Source organism: Marmota marmota, unplaced genomic scaffold (genome assembly GCF_001458135.2).
Source record: "Marmota marmota marmota unplaced genomic scaffold, marMar, whole genome shotgun sequence".
NCBI lineage: Eukaryota > Metazoa > Chordata > Mammalia > Rodentia > Sciuridae > Marmota > Marmota marmota.
The window spans coordinates 7774674-7797828 of NW_026000164.1; the positions used below are offsets into that span (position 1 = coordinate 7774674).

The 23155-nt window shown below is 36.6% G+C and overlaps 1 protein-coding gene across 11 annotated transcripts in view; it reads left to right on the top strand.

Annotated features, from left to right (window-relative positions):
• The window catches only part of Tpk1 (thiamin pyrophosphokinase 1), a 335423-nt gene that overhangs the window by 166542 nt on the left and 145726 nt on the right, over positions 1-23155 (top strand). For 10 of the 11 annotated variants that reach the window (XM_048786773.1, XM_048786774.1, XM_048786775.1 and 7 more), the window contains one exon: positions 14944-15039. In XM_048786773.1, the coding sequence (XP_048642730.1) occupies positions 14944-15039 (96 nt within the window). Of the gene's footprint in view, positions 1-8036; positions 8205-14943; positions 15040-23155 lie in introns of those variants that run through there. The other variant, XM_048786781.1, reaches the window with a different exon arrangement.

A 23155-nucleotide genomic window follows, 5' to 3' on the forward strand; every position in this document is an offset into this window, starting at 1 on the left:
GTGCAGGCAGCCGACAGTCGACGAGTCGCGCGGGCAGCGGCTGGCGGGTCTGGACCTCTGCCCTGCGTGGCGGAGATTCACTCGTCTAGCGCAAACTGTCACCTCCAAAAATCCTACCGATTCTCGGCCGGTCTCTCTTTAGTGGAATTTTGCTAGGAGTTTCTCAGCAGGTCGAATCTAAGCGTATCCATGCGTCTCTCTGACCCCATTGTTGAGGAGGTACTGAAAGCGCCGCCTCCCCTCTCGCCGCCATGTTGTATCCCCCGCTACTCAGCTAGCTTCTGATGCCATACGTTTGGTCTCCCAGCACAGGAAGAAAAAAAAAGATTCTCTATTTTTTTTAGAATTCAATAATTGTGGGAGTATTTTTAAATCTTTATTTATTTTTATGTGGTGCTCAGGATGGAACCTAGTGCCTCACACATGGTAGGTGAGCAGCTCTACCACTGAGCCATGACCCCAGCCCACCTCTCTTTTTTTGAATGTGCTAAGAGTTGCTTTGTGGTCTATTTTAGAAAATATTCCATGTGCTGCTGAGAAGAAAGTGTATTCAATCATTGATGGATGAAATATTCTATGTATGTCTGTTAAGTCTCAATTATTAATTGTATCTTTTTAGTTTTATAGCTTCTTTATTTTTTGTTTGGAAGATCTGTCTGCTGATGACAGAGGTATATTAAAGTCACCCAGTTATTATGTTTTGATATATTTGATTCTTGACATTGAGAAGCGTTTGTTTGATGTATATAAATATTTATGATTGTTATTTCTTCTTTCATGAGTTTTTTGCATTCCTTTAGCAGTATGAAATGAACTTCTTTGTCTCTTCTGCTTGATTTTGGGTTGAAGTTCATCTTATCTGATATGATACTAGAAACCCCTGCTTGATTACGATATCCATGTAAATGATTTTTTTTTCATCTATTTACCTTCTGTCTAGGAAGGGTTTGCCTATGTGACTTATGGACAGCATATTTTTGAGTCTTATTTTTTAGTCCAATCTGCCAGCCTATATCTTTTGATTGATGAGTTTATATCATTTATCAATGTTATTATTGAGAGATGGTTTTTATTTCATGTCATTTTGATTCACTTCTAGTTTCTAAATTGAATTAGATTTTCCTTTCATTCACTACTCTTCTTCATGAATTATTTTATTGAGTGTTTTTTAGTGCAGGCTTTATAGTTGTAAATTCTTTTAACTTTTGTGTATCTTAGAAGGTTTTTACTTTATAATCATTTCTGAAGCTTAATTTTGCTGGATATCGTATTCTTGATTTGGGTCCATTTTCTTTCAGAGCTTGGTATATATTATCCCAAGATCTCTAAGCTTTTAGGAGCTGGGTTGAGAAATTGGCTGTGATCCAGATTGATTTACTTCTATATGTGACCAGTCCTTTTCCTCTAGCAGCTTTTAAAATTCTATCCTTATTCTGTGTGTTTGGCATTTTAAAAATAATGTTATTTGCAGTAGGTCTGTTAGTCCGATATGCCTCCTGTATTTGATTTTCCATTACTCTTAAGATTTGGAAAATTTTCTGATTTTTTTTTTTCATTGAAAAGATTGTGCATTCCTTTAGTTTGTACTTCAGAGCCTTCATCTATCCTGATGAATCTTAGATTTGGCCTTTCAATGTTATCCCATTTCCTTGAAAATTCTTTTTATGGATTCTTAACATCTTTTCACCAAGATCAAATTTCTTTTCAAGATTATATACTTTGTCTTTATTACCTGTATATCTCTGTTTCACGTGGTTTCGTCTATTGGTGATGCTTTCCATTGAATTTTTGATTTGATTTATTGATTCCTTCATTTCAAGGTTTTCTGCATTATTCTCCTTCAGAGTCTCTCTCTCCTTATTGAAGTGATCTTTCACTTCTTGTATTTTCTCTCTAATTTCACTCTTTATATCATCTTTTACCTTGTAGATCAGTTTAACTATGAACTTTCTAATTTTCTTCCCTGACATTTCCTTTATTGTGGTATCAATGGAGTCTATTGTTGAGGCCTTCTAAGTAATTTGGGATAGTTTCTTCCCTAGATTTTTCATATTGTTTGTGTGTCTATCCATCTACTCAAATGGATCTCAGGCAGCAGAGTTTCTTCCCTATGAATTTTTAGGGTCCTTGTAGGCTTACAGTACCTCAAAGATTAGGGGAGCCAAATAATAGCAACAATCTATGCAAACAATACATAGTACTAAATTAAATACTTGTTATTACATCTACAGTGTTAGTGGCAAAATAAATAGAAATGGTAGGATCTGCAATTTCCCTCAGTAAAAGCAGTAAGTAATCATGTATTATGTCTTGCATAAAATCAAACAACAGGTATTATCTATGATTTCTGCAGCAAAAATAAACACTACAGTATTAGTGGTAGGTGCTGGCATTATATAAACCAATTAGTGCTAGGTTAAGAATAGAGTTAATTAAGAGGAAAGAAGAAGATATAGGTAGGTTTAAAAGAATTTGCAATTTCAAAAGGTGAATAGAGAAAATGCAGAAAGAGATGTAGGATGTGATGGTTATGGGTGGGAAGGGAAAGTAAAAAATTAAAGGAAGAGTGAAAGAGAAAAATAGAATTATGCTGTTTAGCAAGAGAAAGGAAAAAAAGTGAGCAACAAGAAAAGCAAGAATAATGAAAACAAATACAAAACCAAAATGTACTAATCAAAACCCTAACCCTCAAAAAACAGCACGCAAAAATAACTACCTTCAAAAAATACTAGAGTTGAGAAAACGGTAATAAGTATGTGTGTATAAATGTGTGTGAGTCATTCAGCATATACTCACCAAAAACAAAGGCGAATCTTGATGAAAAATTAAGGAATCGTTTCCATTGCGGTGGACAAAACAGTCAATGAGAATTTATGTTCACTCTGCCCAACTGTCTTTCTGTTTGTTACTTCTTGAGGTATGTACTGAACACAAGTAGGCCTGGGCTGTCAAATCCTTCCTTTTTTTTATGTTGCTCACTGAGATGCCAGTTTGGAATTTGAAAATTCTCAACTTCCCTTCTCAGCAGTATGAGTTGGGGTGAAATGGCAAGTACTGTCAGCTCCACTCCAGGGTGAAGTCGCTGCTGGGTTGTGGGAGACGAGTTCCTGTAGCTGGAGCTCCCCAGGTTGGGACTCGGGTCCAATGAGCCCTGCTTGCTTTAGTGCATGGTGAGTAGGTCTGGAGATATGAAATCAACCTCTACAGTCTGGAAGTTGCCTCTCTCCGCTGGCAGATACCTCAGGAGTCTTCCCAAGATTCTACTCATGGGATGGAAGAGCCAATTCTTTGCAGCTTCTGTCGCCCATGGAGGACTGACCCTTCCCAGGCTCCCAGGCTCAGTCCTGAGCATGCAGTCACGGCTCCCTGTTCAAATTCCTGACCCACTTCAGTTGGTCCTGTGACTTCCCAGATTCAAAGGGGGCTCTCCCAGGCCTCCCTGATTTCTATTGCCCCCAAGCAAAATACTCTCTGTGCCTGATTTCCTCTGGATTTGGTAGGCTCAGTCTTTGTCACAACAATGGTGACAACTGTGAAACACGGGTGTCTTTCCTGTACAGGTTTATTGTGCCAGTCAGCCTCTGGATTTGCCTAGGGCATGCTCCCCTTCCGATTTCAGGATTTTCCACACTAAGACTATCCATAGTATTTTTCAACCTATCAATCCTTGTGTGTTTATGCCACTGCTTCCACAAGAATCTTAGGTCTAATTTTGCCCCTTTTCCTTGTTTAATGTACCTAAAGTTTCTAAGTCAATAAGGCACTCTGACTTTCCAATATTGAGTTTTAGTGAAATCCCTGTTTTTACCCACCTCGCAGAGAAGCAGTGTCCTGCTACCCATTAAACCCGTGTTGAGTGCATGATATGCTGCTTCCATCCTAGCTACTGAGGATGCAGAATCACTTTCCTGTGTCTTCTCCTCTTGCCATAAGATCCCCTTTTCCTTAAATAATCTGCAAGAATTTTCCAGATAAGGGTTTTGTTTTGTTTTGGTGTTGAGGATTAACCCAGAGAGTTGCACAGGCTAAACACACATGCTGTCACGGAGCTGGACGCTAGCCTCAGACAAGAATTTTGCCCCTCCATATGTGTGTGATTTGTACCACTTCTTGGATCACTTGTTCCCTGAGTATATTATCTCCTCTTTAAAGTACTCCTGTTTAAGCTTGCCTCTTTCTACTCTTTAGGCTCCTCAAATCAGATGTATTATCATGTTGATGATAAAGATTAATTTACCTTACTTGGAGCCTTCTATATCTTTCTACACCTAACAGATTTGGTTTCCAATTTTGTTTTCTTAGAAGTGAGGGCACATATCATTTTAATATGAACTCATGATTTTTCTTGATCTTTGTGAATCATCTCAATTTGTTATTTTTAAATTTAATTTGTCATTGTTACATTTTCCAATTTAATTTGTTATTATATTTGTTATTATTACATCTTTTCTAATATGATCTGATTCTCAACATTGAAATTTGTATTCTACTGTGACTCCTGTATGGAGAAGAAGCTATGAAATCAGTCAATAACTTTCTGAACATGCATCTCTGATTTTAGTATACTGTAATTAGCGTATGACTTTTGTTTCCCTCATATAACAAGTGACTATGTTTAAATAATTATAATTTTCTTTCAAATTATATTCATCTCTGTATATTGAATAATGAAACTACTGAGATATATCATCTTTATATTTAACAGAATTTTTTAAAAAAGTCTGCATGTATATGTATATATAAAACATACAAATTTAATTCACATTTTATTTAATTTTCATTGTTTCTGCCCAATCTTCAGTTAAGACCTAGTATTTTGGGGTGCAAATATTAATGTTATTATTCTATGCCTTACAGTAAAATTATGTCTTTATAAACTCTTTTCTGGGCTTTAATGTCAAAATAAGGTAGAACACAATTATAATGACAGTTTTTGATTAGCACAAATTCATTGCCCAACCTGATAATGAATGTTCTGCTAGTAAGAGGCCAATTGATCATGTCTTTAGGGACCCAAGCTTTCCCATTCTGCCTGTATTCTCTATCTAGTGTTTTATCTTCCCCTGATCTCCCAATGCATATGATCCTTAAATTTTAGGTTTTCAATTCCTAGATACTGACCTGTGTGTGACAGATAAAACCTAGATGATAATACACCTCATGCAAATTTTCATGTTTAAGTACAGGTAAAACATTGAAATGTAGGAAGAAGTCATTTTCTAGGTATCTTATTCTTAAACAACATAAATGAATATTTTCTCTATCTGTGGAAAGGCAGGAGGTATATTGCATGTAACAGAAAACAGTAGGCTTCAACAACAGCAACAACAAAAAAGGTTATTTATTGCGTTGTATAACTGAAAAGGACAGAGGTGGATTTAGGTGGTGATGCTCAATTGGGCAACAGACACAATATCCAGGCTCCAATTATTTCTTACTCTTTGAACTGCAGTGTCATCCTCAATCAGTGGCCACCGTGTGCATCTATGACCCTCTAGGTTGTCCTGTTGCGTTGTGTGGCTGCATCTCAACACACCTTGTGCTGAAGAACAGGGCCCTCATCCCGTGTTCCACGTGCACCTGCAGCCATTCTTGTGCTCTGTGGCTTGAGTTGTGATGTGTGCTTTCTCTAAACCATTTGCGGTGGGTGGATAGGGAGATGAACTCTGCTGATCATCCTGGCACCTTTTGTTTGTGAAATTTTATGTCTGAGAAAGAGGAAATAAATGCTCACAGGGAAAAAGAAAAAAAAAACAGTCGCTAATATCTAATCAAAGGGGAACTGATGCTGGGTAAGCAGTTATTTTGGCAGTGTTCATATGAAGAACTTAAAGAAAATGGAAGAAATAAAAAGGCCAGTGTCTTCATATTACCATGACTAATTGTCCATTTCATGTTTTCATTTCAGCTGTGACTATGGGTTTTGATTGTGTGGTTTTAGCATTGATGTCAGGAAGGTTTGCAATTGGTAAGGAAAGAATTAATTCCAGTTGTGTCGCTTTAGCGTACAAAGGAATGAAAAGTAGCAAAGAATACGAGTCAAATATGACCTATTTGATTTTAGACTTGGAATTTTTTATTTTGTTGGTTAGGGTTAGTCTGTTCTGAGAATGTCAAACTCAGTAACTTTTAAAAAAATTTTCTTTTGAAATGGGAAAAGTGTTTTATTGATGATTTCACTACCAAGAGACTGGGATGCCAGATTGACAGAAAAACATCTTTTCAGTCTTATTCAAGTCAAAATCTAAAATCATTGCTATGAAACACATACTTTTAGGAAAGAACAAAATGTTTCTACTACCTTCTTCAGCAGCATTTTTCACCCCAATACAGCATGCAGCACTGATCACATGTGAGAAATGAAACACCTGGTAGGTAGTAAGTGTGCTGGGTGCCTACTGTGTGCTATTCCATGTGCTCACACAACAGCACACAAGTGGAGGATTAGCCTCTGCTTCTGTGGAGCATGCATTCTGCTAAGGAGGGACCTAGACAGTAATGTGTCCTATGGAGAAACCGAAAAATGTGAGTAGGATGTGGACAATCTGGATGGCCAAGATCAGGCCTGCCCCTGGTTGGCAGTGAACCATGTTTTCACAGGATGGAATGGTTGGTCTGGGTGTGCCACATATAAAACATGAAGTCTCATGAAGTTCTTTACAGATCTTTTATACATATGTCTTGTTTCAAGTCAGCAAGGACATTTGACATGAATGGTGTCCTCTCTGTATTTCACATAGGGATCATAAGAAGTTGGGCTAATATAACACAAGGCAGAGTTGGAATTTATTTTAGGATTTATAAACAAAGATGTTGGTGGTGGTGGTGATGATAGTGGAGATGGTGGTGGTAGTAGTGGTGGTGTTGGTGCTAATGGTGGTAGTGGTAATGATGGTGATAGTTTTAGTAATGGTGGTGGTGATAGTGGTAGTAGTAGTTATGGTGAGTAGTGGTGTTGATGATGGTTTGCTAGTGGTGGTAGTGATGGTGGTATTTGGTGGTGGTGGTGGTGATAGTGGTGCTGGTGGTGGTGGTAGTGAGGGTGGTGGTGGTGGTGGTGGTGATGCTGCTGTTGCTGCTGGTGATCATAGAGGCTGTAGAAGTGGAGAAACCCTGGCCACTTATTAGTGTTTTTCTTTCTTTGAACATCTGTTCTAGTCACCAACAAACATATGCCTCTATGCCCTTTACTCCCAACTACTCTTAGTCTTTGTTTTAATTTTCATATTTTTCTTAATTTACTTACAATTAGTTCATCAGACTATCAAATAACTAGTATGTGTTCTTACTGAATAGTATCTTTGAGGTTATAATGTTTTATATTTAGTTCATACCTCATACCTGATAGCATATTGGCATATATATGTGTGCATATGTATGTATATTTATATATACATGTCTTTATATAATTTTGTGTGAATGATCTACTCTAGAACACTCATGAAATATTTATAATAATTACTGTTGCATTTTTGTAAGTTGTTATTTCTTTTGGAGTTCCATTACCCCTAGAGTTTTGGTTGCAGGATTTATCTATTTCCTGAAACTTCATTACTTGTAGCATTCCATAGCAGTGAGTAGTCTCTTTGCTTGCTTCCCTATCTGATTATTTCCTATGTAGCATTTTTGAGAAAAAGTGTTTTGTTTATGAAACTAGGACCAATGGTATTTGAATAAAAAAAGAAGGAAATAATTGTATTTGTAAGTTCTTTGTATTTTTGACATAAATCATCTTGAGGAATTATTTTCTTATTGAAGAAATCACACTCTAATATTTGGAGCCATTTATAATACTTAATGTTTTATGACCTTTTCTTAATAAACCTCCTGCTTTTGCAGAGTGTTATTTTTAAGATATCTGTTCTTTCCATTCACTTTTTGTTGAGTGTGCCTTGTTGAGTACCATGGTTCCCTTATCTGTGGTTTCACTTGCCGTGGTTTCAGTTATGTCTGCTATAGTCCAAAAAAATAAATAAATAAATAGAAAACTCCAGAAGTGAGCAATTTGATTTAAAATGAGTAAGTTTTTAATCGTGCATGAAGTCAGTGCTATGGAAGCCCCTCAGTCCTTCCTGTCCAGGACATGCACTGTCACTTTGTCCCACACATCCATGCTTCATGCGACACCTGCTGGTCAGTTAGGTCCTTGCTTGCTCTATCGGTGGGTCTCAGATCCACTGGAGGTGGCTCACTACAGTGTTCAGGTAGCCTCATGCCATGTCACAGTGACAAGTGAATGTGTCCTCTCACTCCATTTCAGCACACAGGCATTGTGTCATCTCACATTGTCACAAGTGTGAGTACAGCACAACAAGATACTTGGAGAGAAACACCACATTCACATAACTTTATTCTAGTATGTTTTATGATTGTCTTTTTATTATGGGCTAGTGCTGTGGACCTCTTACTTTGCTTATGTATGAATTAACCTTTACATTATGTGTGTATAAGAAAGCACATGATGTGTTGGATTTGTATTTCCCGTAGCTTCAGACATCTCCGGGATCTGCATCCCCTGTGGATAAGGGGGCTCATGTAGAGACAGTTAGATGCCCTGGACAGGAGTGATGACACTCTGCTGATGGCTTTGCCCTCACCTGTCCCACTTGGTGTAGTGACCAGATGCAGATGCAGCTGGAGGCACATGTTCATTACATCTGTCTCCGCAAGCCAAGAGGGAGAGTTTATATTACTTGATAGAGGTCTGGATCCTAAATGACTTAACAACCAGGATCAGTGGAATGGATGAGGAAAATGAAATGGTATGTATTATTTAAAAGAAACATAAGACCTTTTCTATATGATCCAAGAGAGTACAAAAGGCCAGTTTATAAGACAATAAAGGGAGATATACTTCAACTTGGTATGAGGATTTTATAGTCTTAACAGAATCATTTAAATATAATATGGGCTGGTCATATATTTTCTTTCACTGTAGGTTTGTGCCAGCTTAGCAGGAAGGATAGAGAAGGGAATCAGTTTGGTCAGGCACCAAATGTTCAATGGATACTTACTGAGTATTATTATTATTCTGGGTGCTGGTGCTATAAAATGAAGAGGCACTGCCCACACTCTTTAGATTTAAAGTATGCAATATTTAGAATGTACATAAGTAAAGATATAATAGAACAGATACTTAAGTAGCTAATACTCAATTGAAGAGGTGTTGCTTATATGGATCAAGATTTACTAAATGGTATGAAGAGATAATTAACATACTTTAGCTTATGTATACAACTGGCTGCTGTATCCACAGGTTCTGTATCTGTGTTAGTCAGCTTTTTGTTTTTGTGGCTAAAATGCCAGAAAATAACAACTAGACGAAGGAAGAGTTTATTTTAGTTCATGGTTTCAGAGGTTCGGTACGTTGACAGCTGATTTGGGGCCAAGTGAGACAGAACATCATGACTGAAGGGCATGAGGGGAAAGCGACTCAGCTGCTGACAGCCTGGGAGGGTGGGGAGGGCGGAGGAAGTGAGAGAGAGAAAGAGAGAGATACACCTTCTGTATTAACACAGTAGCTTTTGGGAGACACCTCATATTCAAACTATATCAGCATCTGAGGGTGCAGCAATGGATTGAAAATAGTTCAGATAATGTGCCAATATAGATATGTATGGAATCTTTTCTTGTCATCATTCACTAAACAATACAGTATAACAATTATTTACATAGAATTGACACTTTATTATGTTTTAGAAGAAACATAGAGGAGATCTCAAGTATACAGGAGGATACATATAGGTTATATGCAAACGCCAACCATGGTGTATATGAGACTTGAGCACCTGTGGATTTAGTGTCCTCAGAGGTTCTGGAACCAATCTCTATGGGATGGTATGCAGTTGTACTGCCTGCATGATTCTAGAACTCATGAACCTATGATATATGCATGTGTTTTTAAAATTCATTTTCACTGACAGAATGTTACAATGGTTGAGTATGTCACCATTTTGTTATTAGTGAGGTGTGTGACATGTATGCCAATTTTATTTTTTATTTTCATTGTTATGATTATGAGTAAAAAAATCAACAGCTTTTCATGGTCATTGGCTTTTTCAGGTTTACCTTTCTATAATTTGCCTATTAAAATACTCTGCTTATGTTTCAACCAATTATTTATTCATTACACATTCTTAGGAGTTCTTTATATATTTTGAATAGTAACACTCTTTTACTTATGTGTGTAGGAAGTATCTTCTTTCATTGTAAAATTTACTTGTTTTTGCTTTATTCCTGTTGCTTTTTGGTGAACAAGTTCCTAATATAAAGTAGTAGACTTTGTTAATCTTTTTCCTATCTTATTTAAGAAATGACCTGTACTACACCTAGGTCCGGTCATTTTCTACTTTATTTTCTTATGAATGGTTTTAGACTTTGCTATTAAGTTTCCAATATGTATGAGTCTGTTTCTGTCTTCTTGTTCAGCTACTTGTTCAACAGCTGTGTATGGTGTGCTTATAGGGTGCCAGTCACTGAGTGGTTCCTGGAAGACAGCTTTCCTCGATGCCGGCATGTCTCTCTGCCCTTGTGGTGCTGATCTTCCAGTGTTTCATTTTGCCCATTCCATTTTTGTTAGTTACAACAGCTCTTTAAACCTGAATACCCAGAAAGGCGAGTTCAGCCACCTCCTTTGAGCCAAATTGCCTATGCTTTTCTTGATCCTTTATTCCTTCATATTAATTTCATGAGCATCTTTTCAAATTTCTTGAAACTTTTGTTGATTTGATGACATTTATTGCTTTTCCAACCCTGGGAGTCTTTGATACTCTTTTCATGTATACATCATGACTAAATAATAGTGAATGGTCAATAATTAGCTTCCTAATTAAAAAACATGTCCTAAACAATGTTTCATGCAACTAAAAAAAAAAATCAAAATACTGATTAAAGCAAAGGTTTCCACTCAAACCTTGGTATGAGAAGATTGGAGTTTTATATTTTATGCTTTTGGAAGATGTCTGTATATTTTGAAATAAGCTAAGTGATTTCTTTTGCTTGAAAACTAATTATATCCTTAGATATGTATGAATCATAAAATGATGAGTAAACCTGAGATACTTTTTATAAGTTATTTTTCAATGTGGCCTTTCACCTTCTGGTGCCATGATGAGCTATCTCCCTTTGCAGTCTGTCTAACTGAACAGACCCAAGGATAGGTGCCGACTGCTTCAGTATTGATAGTGGCGTACTTATTCCCAAGTACAGGGTTTCCCAATAAAGCTCTGTTTTTAAGGAATGTAGCTGGATCCCAAAGTCCAAATGGAATTTCAAATGCCTACCCTGCTGGCCAAAAGAAAGGGAACAATTCAGGGATGAATTGAAGACTGACCTTCTTTCAATCACTTACTGGATGTGGGTGTTTGCTAAGAATTTCTCAGTATGAGAAGAGGAAGAAAAGGAACCTGCATCTGTCTGTTTTACAGATGAACATATAAATATATTTGTATTTTATATGTATTATGTATTTTACATGTAGTATTATGATATTCACTTCCCTTTTCTACTGGTGGATGCCTACCTCTTCTGTATACAGTATTATTCAATAAAGCAGCAAACATAATAATAAGCCCTTAAAAATATTGGTTGGACCTCTGGTAGTTTCTTTATAACTATATATGGCTTTTCCTGATTTAGATTTGTGGGGTAAGAGCGGTCTGATAAAGCAGACTATAGTCAATTCAACATACTGGAACAGAATTTTAAAGTTGTCATTTTAACTTTCTCTGTTCTTCCTGCTTTTCCTTTAAAGTGTGTATGTTTTTGAAAGCATATTGGGAGTGGAGGGTTGGGTATGGCATTGTTGTTCCTTACTTTAAGATATTTTTAAAGGTTAGAACAAAAACAGAATAACCTTGATATTAACATATGCTGAATTTTTTGACATCAGTCCAAATCTTACTAATTCATTATGAACCTAGATTAATAAAATGAAGTACTAAAATTAATAATCCATCTTGAAAAATGGTGTACTCATCAAAGGAGTGTGTTATTAGATTTGAGTTATTTAAAACTGTACTTGTATATTGACAAAAACTGCATGCAAAGTATGTATAGAAAGAAATTGGAGCCACCTGGTGGCTCCTAAAATAATTCTCTGTGTCCTAAAAAATGTTTCAGGCAACTAAAAAAAAAAAAAAATCAAAGTACTGATTAAAGCAAAGGTTTACACGCAAACCTTGGTATGAGAAGGTTGGAGTTTTATATTTTATGCTTTTGGAAAATTATATATATATATTATAGAATTCTGTATATTTTGAGATAAACCGTGTTTTTTAATTAGGAAGCTAATATTACAAACTATTTATTAGAAAGTCTTGTACTTTCCTTAGTGACCAGATCTCCTGACTTCAGTATTTTCTGGGTATTTGAATGGTGAATGTAAAGAGTTTTTTGGTTTTTTTTTTAATATCAAGTTTTTTAAATACCAAGATTTTTCACTGGAAAAATCTCAATGCCACAGTGATGTTTAGTTTTATTCTATCTAATAAGTAATTGTAAATCAATATTAATGTGTGACACATAGGTGGGCATTGCCTGGTCCTTGATGGCGTTTCTCCGTGTCTCTCTCTCTGCAGCAACTTGGTGTTTCTCGTCTGCAGCCTCCTGTTTCTCCTGTCACATCTGATGGGTTACCTTAAGACCCAGGAAGCAGTGAAAACATTTCTGTTTGGCCAGAGGCCTGTTTGTGATTGCACTGGGAGGTGTATTTTGTTTTGCAGGCCTCCTAAGTGTTGAAAGCTGCCCGTTGAGACCCTTTGGAACTTTTTCCACTTCCAGTGAATTCAATCTCAATCTCTGTTGAGGTTAGAATCGTTTAAACTCGTGAAAATCCCAAGAAGCTATGGAAGGCTGTCCGAGGCCCCAGCTAGAGTATAGATGTTCTTGATGTAGATGAGTCCTGAAGTTTTCAGTATTAGTCATTCTTCTCCTTGGCCTGACCTGGGCTTTTCTCTGGGTCCATTTCAAGTGATGAGGTAAAGTAAGATATTCCACTCTTGTTTACATGTTTTTAATGGCTTTTTTTTTTTTTTTTTTGGAAGTGTCGTCCTCATGGGACCAATTCTAGAAATGTCACAAAACATCCATTTGTAAGAATGCGTTCCCCCTTCCTGGGAGTGAAGATGGCCATTTTCTCTCCCCTCACTGTTGCTGATTGCTGCCTTGTTGACCAGTTGTCATCAAGTCAATGGTTTTCCCTTGTTTTATTTTCTTAATCTGTAGCATCGCTGTGGTGCTAGGTAATTTCTTGGGTTCTGTTCAAGTGTCATTTTCCCCATAGTGCTCTCTGATGATTCTGTGAAGGCAACTGTGAGGCAGACAGGGATCTATTAATCATCTGTTGCTATTTCTATTTGCCTGTTAAGTTTTATTTCCTCTTATTGTTTCTACTATCAGCATTAAAAGAGAAAGATGGGTTTTCATTGTCATAAATGCTATATTTTACAATAAGATGCTGTGTTGTCCTAGCCCCTTGCCGGTGTACGTTCACTATATTTAATAGGCTACATATCTATTATTTAAGAAAGGATATTTAAAGATTTATTGAACAGTTACTATGTAGCAGAACAATGCCAGGAAGTAGAAACACTAACAAATGCAACCAAGTTTCTGCCCTCAGGGAACTTTCAGTTTGACCATGTCTGATTTGGTGATAGTCTAATCTCTTCAGCCCTGATAATATTCCTATATGCTGTGGCATATGCTTAGATCTTTCCTAGAAATGTTAGCCTGTGATTAGTCGCTTCTTTATACCCTTGCCTAAGCAATTATAGTGAATTGCAATGTTCTCTTAGGGTCAGGAAAGTATATGTCAATGATCTTGTAAAGATGACATATACATCTTTTAGAGCGTAATATATTTCTGAATGATGAGGAATTAAGTTTTTCATTGGTCACTACATTGTAGGACAGTCATAAATGAGTGAAGCACAGGTTGAGCTTGATGCGTTTAAAGAGACCTTGAGGTAACAGAAGAACCTTTAAATCTACCGAGAATGGTCCTTAGAATAATTTAAGAGGCAGTACGAATGTTTTGTATCCTTGAGAACTCTTTGAATGGCAACTTTATAGACTAGATTATATTTAACTTTCCCTTACTCAGCTGTTTGTCAGAGTCCAGGAATTGTTTTACTTCTGAATTAAGAAGTCAGATGTCCCATCGTGCTCTGGTTTTACCTCTTTGCCCCCGTGCAACAGTGGGAAAGACGGTGTCATTTCAAAAATGATTTCTTTGGCCATGTAAGTTGACTAGTGCCAATGAACTGGCACTTGATGGCTTTATATTTGTAACTATATTTTAGTGCTTTTCAGCAGGTAAGGTGTCTGTTGTAGAGAAGGCAAAAATCTTATAAATTCACTTCATTATGTTTGAAAGGGAATCCGAGAGGCATTTATGCCAGCACAGCTCTTTGTGCTGCTTTTCACACGGGGGTAAACTGGGCCATCAAGAAAGTAAACAGGACAGCTAATTTAATTTTATTTAAAATGTAAAATTTAATCATTACTTTCTTTTTCAAAATTTGTCTTTCCATCTATGTAAGTAAACTTATGAGATTCCCTAAAGACTTTCTTAGAAATGCTTTCATTTTAATTTCATGTAATTTCACTACGCATATAATTTATTATACTTGTACAAAGTCATTCTTTTAATCTTGAATGTCATCACATCAGTGTTTTTCAAGACTATTTATGTTATATGACCTGTACCCTTCTTGGAACAATCATTCTCTCCAAGAAGAGCACAGGTTATGCTACATTAGTGTAATTGGAAGTTGTAGTATATTAACCCCATTCCTGGGAAATAAAAAGATGATGATAATGATTATGATTACAGAGAAATCATACATAATGTCTGCTGATGCCCGTGGTACAGCTCTGGCTCTTGTTTATGAGGCTAAAGACTTTACTGATTCTTACATTTCTCTTTCTTCAATTCATTAGGGGTGTGAGCTTATTTCAACTCCAGATCAGGACCTCACTGACTTTACCAAGTGCCTTAAAGTGCTCAAAAAGAAGATAGAAGAAAAAGACCTACAGGTAAGATATGCGCCAATTTGGTAGTTAAGGCTCTTATCACCAAGGATATGAAAGGGCTTGTTTAAGGCTTTTACTTATCTGAAATAGTTAATTACTTTTGTGCTGTTCTTTTTAGATTTCTGTCAGTTTTTTTTTTCTCCCTGTATATCAAATAAGGCTGTACTTAGCTATACAAACCTTAGTAACAAAACTCAAAGGTCACAAATCTAAACATCTTACAGCGACAAGGTATAAAATGAGTGAACTGGACCATGTCTAAGGTAATCAAAACTGAGAACTCATTGGTGGCCTAAAGTGACTAGGTATTCTTCATCTCTGGCTCATTTTTGCCACATCGAGCAGCAAGTATTTTATAATGTATCTGTTCAAATATTGACTTCAAATAAACAAACAAATATGGTCTTTATTTGGGCCATGGGCTGTCAACTGAACACTCACTTGTAAAGAAATAAAATACCAACTTTCCGTGTGTGTGTGTGTGTGTGTGTGTGCGTGCGTGTGTGTGAGAGAAAGAAAGAGACAGAGAGAGAGAGATGTATATTTTAAGCCACAGAAGAATCTACTGCTTTACAGGTACTCTTTAAGGGTGTTCAGTGATTTTCATCTATAATCTCAATGTTTAATCACTTTACTTATTTAATTTACAAGTTTTTATTTTGCTATATTTTTTGGTATCTGTTGAAATGATACCAAAGGGTATTTAAGTCTTTTCTTAATGAAAATCTATAAAATCATACCTAAAATATTGGATGACAAATTATCTTTTGTTTTCGCCTTTGGCCAGGGCAAAAAGATAAGCTGAGATGCATGATCAATTATGCAATTTTCATATCCTCCTCCTTGTTTATTTTCCCATTCCCCTCACAACCTCTTATATGTAATTTTGTATAACAATGAGGGTCTCNAAGTGTACCCTTTTCCCCACATCCTCGCCAGCACTTGTTGTTGTTTGACTTCCTAATGGCTGCCAATCTTACTGGAGTGAGATGGTATCTTAGGGTGGTTTTGATTTGCATTTCTCTGACTGCTAGAGATGGTGAGCATTTTTTCATGTACTTGTTGATTGATTGTATGTCCTCCTCTGAGGATAGGAAAGGTAGCAGAATACAACAGTTACTAATAGGGCAGTATGTAAAAATGTGGATGTGTAACCGATGTGATTCTGCAATCTGTATTTGGGGTAAAATTGGGAGTTCATAACCAACTTGAATCTAATGTATGAAATATGATATGTCAAGAGCTTTATAATGTTTTGAACAACCAATAAAAAAAAAAAGAAAAAAAAATAAATTAAAAAAAAAATAAAGGTATTGTGTCCAACTACATCTAAAAAATAAAAAAATATTAAAAAAAAAATTATGCAATTTTCAGCCAGGAAGATATTCTTACGTGTTGGATGCTTTTGATAGTACTAATAACAGGAAATGCATGTGGACCTTTCCTCAGTAATCAAGTGAGAGAGGGCAGCCTTCAGGCACAGCTCAGTCAGATCTCAGCCCTGCTGTGTAAATTTTGTCTTCAGACTGGTTCTCCCATTGTCCCCACATGCCACCATCAGCACAGTTAGGGGATTAAGGCATGGTGGGGGCAGGGGGGGGATATGGCATCACTTTCACCATCATTAAACTCAACTCCCATCCTCTAGCCATGAAGCCTCTCCTTTATTTGGCAGAGGAGGATGAGAGTATTCTGAGTTTCTTAGAATAGTATGAGCAATGGGATGCATCCACATGGCTCTCATATTCAAACCTCATAGCTAATACACATTTGGAGGGATGCGATAGGCATTATGCAATTCTAACCAAAATGTCCTTCTTAGCAATACAGTGTATCAGAGATTTACTCTAGCATATATTTTCCAAGTTGAAGTAGTTGAAGTAGTAAAATCTTTTTCTTCCTTTGAAGAAAATCCTTGTTAACTGTCATAATTGGCAAGTAGTTCAATGTGCAAACTCAACAAAAGTAATCGAGTAAACATTTCTCGTCTCCGTTCTACCTTTGCTGAATATATGAAATGCGCAGTGCCATTTTCAGCAATAAATTGCTACAATTAAATATTTGTTTAATACAAACAGAAAACAGCCAATGGAAAGTTATAAGTTTATCCAGATGCAGCTGATTTTGAGTTTCTTAGGAAAAAAAATTGTAAATCTTCACTACTGTGTTTCGATTTTCCTAGCCTTTCTGCTTTTAAATTATTCAAAGCTAGGAATGCAATTATGTGAGTCACATTTGTTGTTAATTGGTAGTATCTATAATATAGTGTTCAGTCATTGAGGCTCAAAAGAAATAATCCCATCTCAAACTCAATAAGACCCAAGTCCAGAGAGAGCCTCAGAGTGGGGGAAGAGGGTGTGATCTGCAAAAAAAACCTTGATGGAGATGGGGCCTGCCTACTGGGGAGTCCTGAGTAAATACACCGGCTGCAGGACTCGCATTGGGCAGAGCCTTTCTTCCTGTTTCTAAAATGTGATGTATTCCCTCCTCTCACCTACCTCAAGGTGTTTATTCATGTTTGCCCTTCTGCCTAGAATCCTGTTTTTCCTTCTCTTTGCGTAGACCACATATGACACAGTTTTCCTAATTTTCTTTAACTATTAGTCTTGGCTAGGTGCTGCTACTCCGTATTTCCATATCTCCCCTTATTTCTCCTTTAGGACATGGTGAATACTTACGATCATTTCCTTAATCATTTCTAATTGCTTGAAGTCTTCTTCCCAGCTGGACTGTACAGCCCCTGAAGCTGGAGTCAACTCTGCTTGTTTGACACTTAATGGTGGTACTTTGCACATAAGAGGTGCTCTGTGAATATTTTGTATATTTGATGCTTTATGGGAGCACACAGGAGAGCAGAGCAGAACACATTTAGGAGAAGGACTTTTTAGAGAAGCTGAGACACAATAAACAAATAGGAGCTAGGTGCCAAGGGGAAGAAGAGAGTTTAAAGAAGTGCCACAGGCACCTTGAGGACAGGGAGCACTCAGCAGGAGGGGCAACTCTCCACTTCCATCTTCTGTGGAACCAAGATAGGCCTGAGAAGTAAGCTGACATAACACAGATCACCAGGAGGAAAACAATAAAAAGTGCACACGGCACAAGAGCCACTATAAAGAAATGAAGCCCCAAGAAGCACTTGAGTCAATTCAGTGTATACAGGGTTGGACAAAAAGTATTGAATCATGAAGAAGCAACTGAATTATGTAGGATAGCTTAAAAGAGAAGAATTACTTTAACCAGCTCAGTACAGAACACTTGCAGTCTAGATTTCTCAGCCTTGGGCATAAGGATGTTGCCTTTTGTATATGAGAATTTCATCTCCTATTTTCAAGAAACTGCAGAGTGACTTTTGTACCTACTGTTTTTTAAGTGTCTTTAACTTAAATATTCAGTATGCCCAAGTGGCATTTTGTGGGATAGTATGTTCTTAACTTTTTCAACTTCAATGAGCTGATGGCATATAACTTGAAGAGATTTATGATGAGAATATAGGGATTTATTTGCTGTTTTTAAAAAGCACAGCTAGATTAAGCAAAAGCTGTATTACTCCACAATTAAAATTTTTCAAGGTAGCTCTCATATAGCCTGAAAAAAGTAGTTATAACAGTCCCTCTTATCTGTAGCTTAATTTTCTACATTTTCAGCTACCTGTGGTTAACTGTAATCAAAAATTACCCAGAAAATTCCAGAAATAAATAATTCATAAGTTTTAAATTTTGCACCATTTTGAGTGGCATGTTAAAAATCTCACTATTCCTGCTCTGTACTTTCCAGAACGTGAGTTATCCCTTTGTTCAGTAGATGTGTGTGGCATGCTGCCCTCCCATTAGCCGCTCAGTTGCTCTCCCCATTACCCGAGAGACATATCATCACAAGGCTATGCTCAGGTGACCCTTGTGCAGTGGCCTGATGCTATCACAGTGTCCCCCCTTCACCTCACTTCATCTCAACACAGGGGCATCAGGTTAGTGTGCGGAATCACAAGCGGAGAAAGTATGATGGTTCAGCACGATAAGGTATTTTGAGAGAAAGGAGACCATACTCATAAAACTTTGTTCTGGTATATTGTTATAATTATCCTATTTTATTATCGACTGTCATTGTTAATTTCTTGCTATTCCTAATTTACAAATTAAACTTTATCACACATAAGTGTGTTAAGGAAAATAAAACTTTGTACATATAATGTTTGGTACCACCCATGGTTTCAGGGTATCCACTGGGGATCCTGGAATGTAACCTCTGTGAATCGGGGGGACTGTAGTATATTAAATCCAAAATGACTTTCTGGGAGCTTCCATCTTTAATTGAGAAGTACAATATTGCATTTGCTTTGATGAAATAGCAAGAGAAAAACGAGATTAGAATATAACACAGGTTCCCCCTCTGTACATGCTCCTATCTCAACATGATTTGATGAAGAATTTAAAAGTTTCTTCCTAAAGTACATAGTTTTAAGCAGTATCAAATAATTTTTATACTTCTTCTCTTACCCTTATAAAACCTATCAAATTATCATGTATTTCTAGTTTTCTGCTTACTAAATTATAAATATGAATTTGTAATCAAAGTGTAATCAAAGATTAAGAGATCACACTATGAAATAAAATTTTAATTATAATATAAATAAGTGAAATGCTAAGTAGTCTTTAATATGCTGAGAAACTATGCTGTGTTACATATTAGAACTTTATAGAATTTGGATTAGGTTCTGTTTTTATCCTAAAGGAGTTTACTATCTAGAACACGAGAGTAAAGAAAAATTCTCCTAAAATTATTTTTTCACCTATTTTAAACTTAATTGCCCTCAACTGTTATTTTTCTGCAAAAGGGTTCTCTGATACATGTGGCTTTGTAATGTTTTGCTTTCATGTTGCCACAAGGTTGTCCGTAAATGAGTCATGAATAATACATTATCAGAATACCATCTGATATGACTGAATCTTCAAACAGCACATATTCTAAAGCTATGATACACTCTGGAGATCCAAACCATGGGATTCAGTGGAAAACATTAAAAGCTATTTCCCCAACCATCTAAAAATGTAAGTGTATGTTCTTCAGGATGAAGCAGTAATGAATTTAGATTATAAGGTCCTCAGAATAACAAGATAGGTTCCTTTAAGATATTTACTAGTATTATGTGGCAATAGAATCAGTTATTTCAATTGCTGACATTTCAAACGTAGACATCATTGACAAAATTTGCCATTAATTTCTATCTACATGTTTTAGAGACATAAACCTATACCAGTTTTATTTGACAGAACTTCAGTACATTTTATACTCCTTATACCGTATTGCTTTTTAAGCAGTTTTTTAATCAAATGATGTAGGATACTGAACAGGTACTATGAATGAGATTAAGTGGCTAAATTTTATGTATACACACATAAATATTAATGACTATAGATAAATACTATATAAAGAATATGGGTTTATATATGAGTAAATTCATTTTTATTCTTTGAGTACTCTGAGTAAATGCTGAAATGTGATTTATAAACTTTAGGATAGTTTCTATGCTATTTAATTATATCTGAATTGGAGTTCTCAATTGTTGACTGTGAGGACTTTTTAAAGAAATTATTAATTGTCTTTTCACTTAATTCTTACATGGCATTTCTGAGATAGTTGCATTATCTTTATACATCAGCAAATACTATGAGTTTTCAACCTGGTATATCCATTAGCCATCAGTATTGGATGTAGGTGAACATTTTTCTTCATAATGGTCTAATGACTTATTTTATGTTTATTCTAAATATCCTACTTACTCAATTGAAAATCAAATTTAGGACTAACTTTTATCTGATTGGAGATCTGGCTTATAGGGTTGCAGGAGGAAGGATGACCATGCCCTGAGTTAATTTCCAGGGCACACTGGTGTATCCACCTTCACTACCTGTTCTGTGAACTAATGTATTTGGCCATATTGGAAACAAGATGTAAACAGTGTGTGTGTGTGTGTGTGTGTGTGTGTGTGTGTGTGTGTGTGTTGTAACGTATGCTGAAATGGGAAAAATACTAATATGACTGTAGAGAAACACAGAAGATACCATTATAATCAAGTGATCAAAGTTAACATTATGCCAGGCCCAGTGGCACACACCTGTAATCACAGCAGCTTGGTAGGCTGAGGCAGGATGATTTTGAGTTCAAAGCAAAAGCAAGGTACTAAGCAACTCAGTGACACCCTGTCTCTAAATAAAATACATAATAAGGCTGGGGATGTGGCTCAGTGGTCAAGTGTCCCTGAGTTCAATCCCCGGTACCCTAAATAAATAAATAAATAAAGTTAGCATTATTGGTGATAATTCATTGGATGGCATATGTCCTTCTGCATGAATATAGGATAAGAAGGATGCTTGTAGACTTCCTTCTAAAACCCATAATTGTAGTTTAATCTTAAAGTTTCATGGAACACTGAATTTAGGATATTAACACCTGACCGGTATTTTCAAGGTCTGAAAAATGAAAAATTGAGAAATTGTTTCAGACCAGGGGAGATGAAGAAGACACACCAGCTAAATGCGGTTGGATGCCCTGACCTGTATCCTGAGATGGAAAATGGACATTAGTAGAAAACTAGTAATATGTGAATAAATTCTAGCGTTCAGTTATTAGTGGTGACCAACATCAATACTAGTTGTGACCAAGTTACCCCAGTACATGAAGATGTTAACACTGGGGACTGGGTGAATGTTATGTGCTCCATACTATCTGTACAACTTTTTAGCAAATCTAAACTTATTCCAGAGTAAAAAAGATTCACCATAGAGCAAGTCTAGTTGTTCTGATCCATGACTCACAGTAAAATAGATTAGACAAATGCTCCTTAACAGGGAAATCAGCAACACATTTTGTGGATTCTCTCACCTTTAAAAGGATGCCCTCAAGAAGTTGTGAGTCTCTCCACACATGTACACAACTATTTCACATAAACACTAGATCTTCACGAAAGTCTTGGCTAGAGACTTGATCAGTGTTTAAACTGTAGAGACAGACAGGTCCTCCCGATCTTCCTATTTTTTCCAAGGGATGGATTTCAAATTGTGGTGGGATTCAATCAAGGTCTGTCCCTGCCTGTATTTTTATCAGAATGGGCTCTGGAAGGACCCACTCTGTTTTTCCTGTGTTCTCTCCCAGGCCTGTGAAACCCCTTCCTGCCTCCTCACCACCTGTATCTTCTCCACAGCCCTTGCTTATTGACCCACTTCTCTTTACCTTGTTTTCCTCAGCTCCTGTTACCACTTGTGTGCCATTCACTCACTCATTAATACCTCTAACCCTAAACTCCAAAGCTGTATTTCACCTACTAACCAGAAGGCCAGAGGGACTTCATTTCAGTATTTAAGACAGAACTCATCATTTTTTCTCACAGAGATCTTTTATTTTCTTTTTCTGTTTTTCCCACCTTACTCAGTGGCACTACTGTCCATCTACCTGGCCAGAAGCGAAGAGTAACCTTATGTTTTACCCTACCAACCCCCAGAACTCCCTCTCTTGGCAGACTTTGTTCTTTGCAGTCTTTTTGCTACTACATTAGCTCAGACATTCATCAGTTTTTACCTGCCTTGTTTGTTAACTTCTCTTTGCTACCTTCATTCCGTCCTCTTACTAAAATTTGTATGGAACATCTTAAATGTGCATCTGCTTTAAAACTTTTCTTAGTTCCCATTGTTCTTATTCAATATATATTTTTTCAATGAATAAATGAATTTCTGGTAACATCAGTACAAATCCAGAGGACATTGTGACAAACCTCAGTTGACTTATAGAACTCTCTGGGATTCTTCTTGGAAGCATTCATGATGTCATGTCACTTGTCCTGCAACACGTGAGTAGATACTCCAGCATCTTTCTCATCTTTACCATTTGTGATAATGAACATAGTTATTAAAAGTAATGATCCCACCTTAAACTTTTCTAATAGATCAATCTCCAAAGAATTGTAGTTAGACGTTAGATGTTCAAGCGCTTGGGATAGGCCTGGCACTCTTTCTAGCTACATGATGGTAGAAAGATATGAATGTATTTAAGTACTCAGCATATGCCTGTGTGCCCCCCAAAGCTCCTGTTAGACAATGCAGGATGTTCACAGGTACATGATTATATT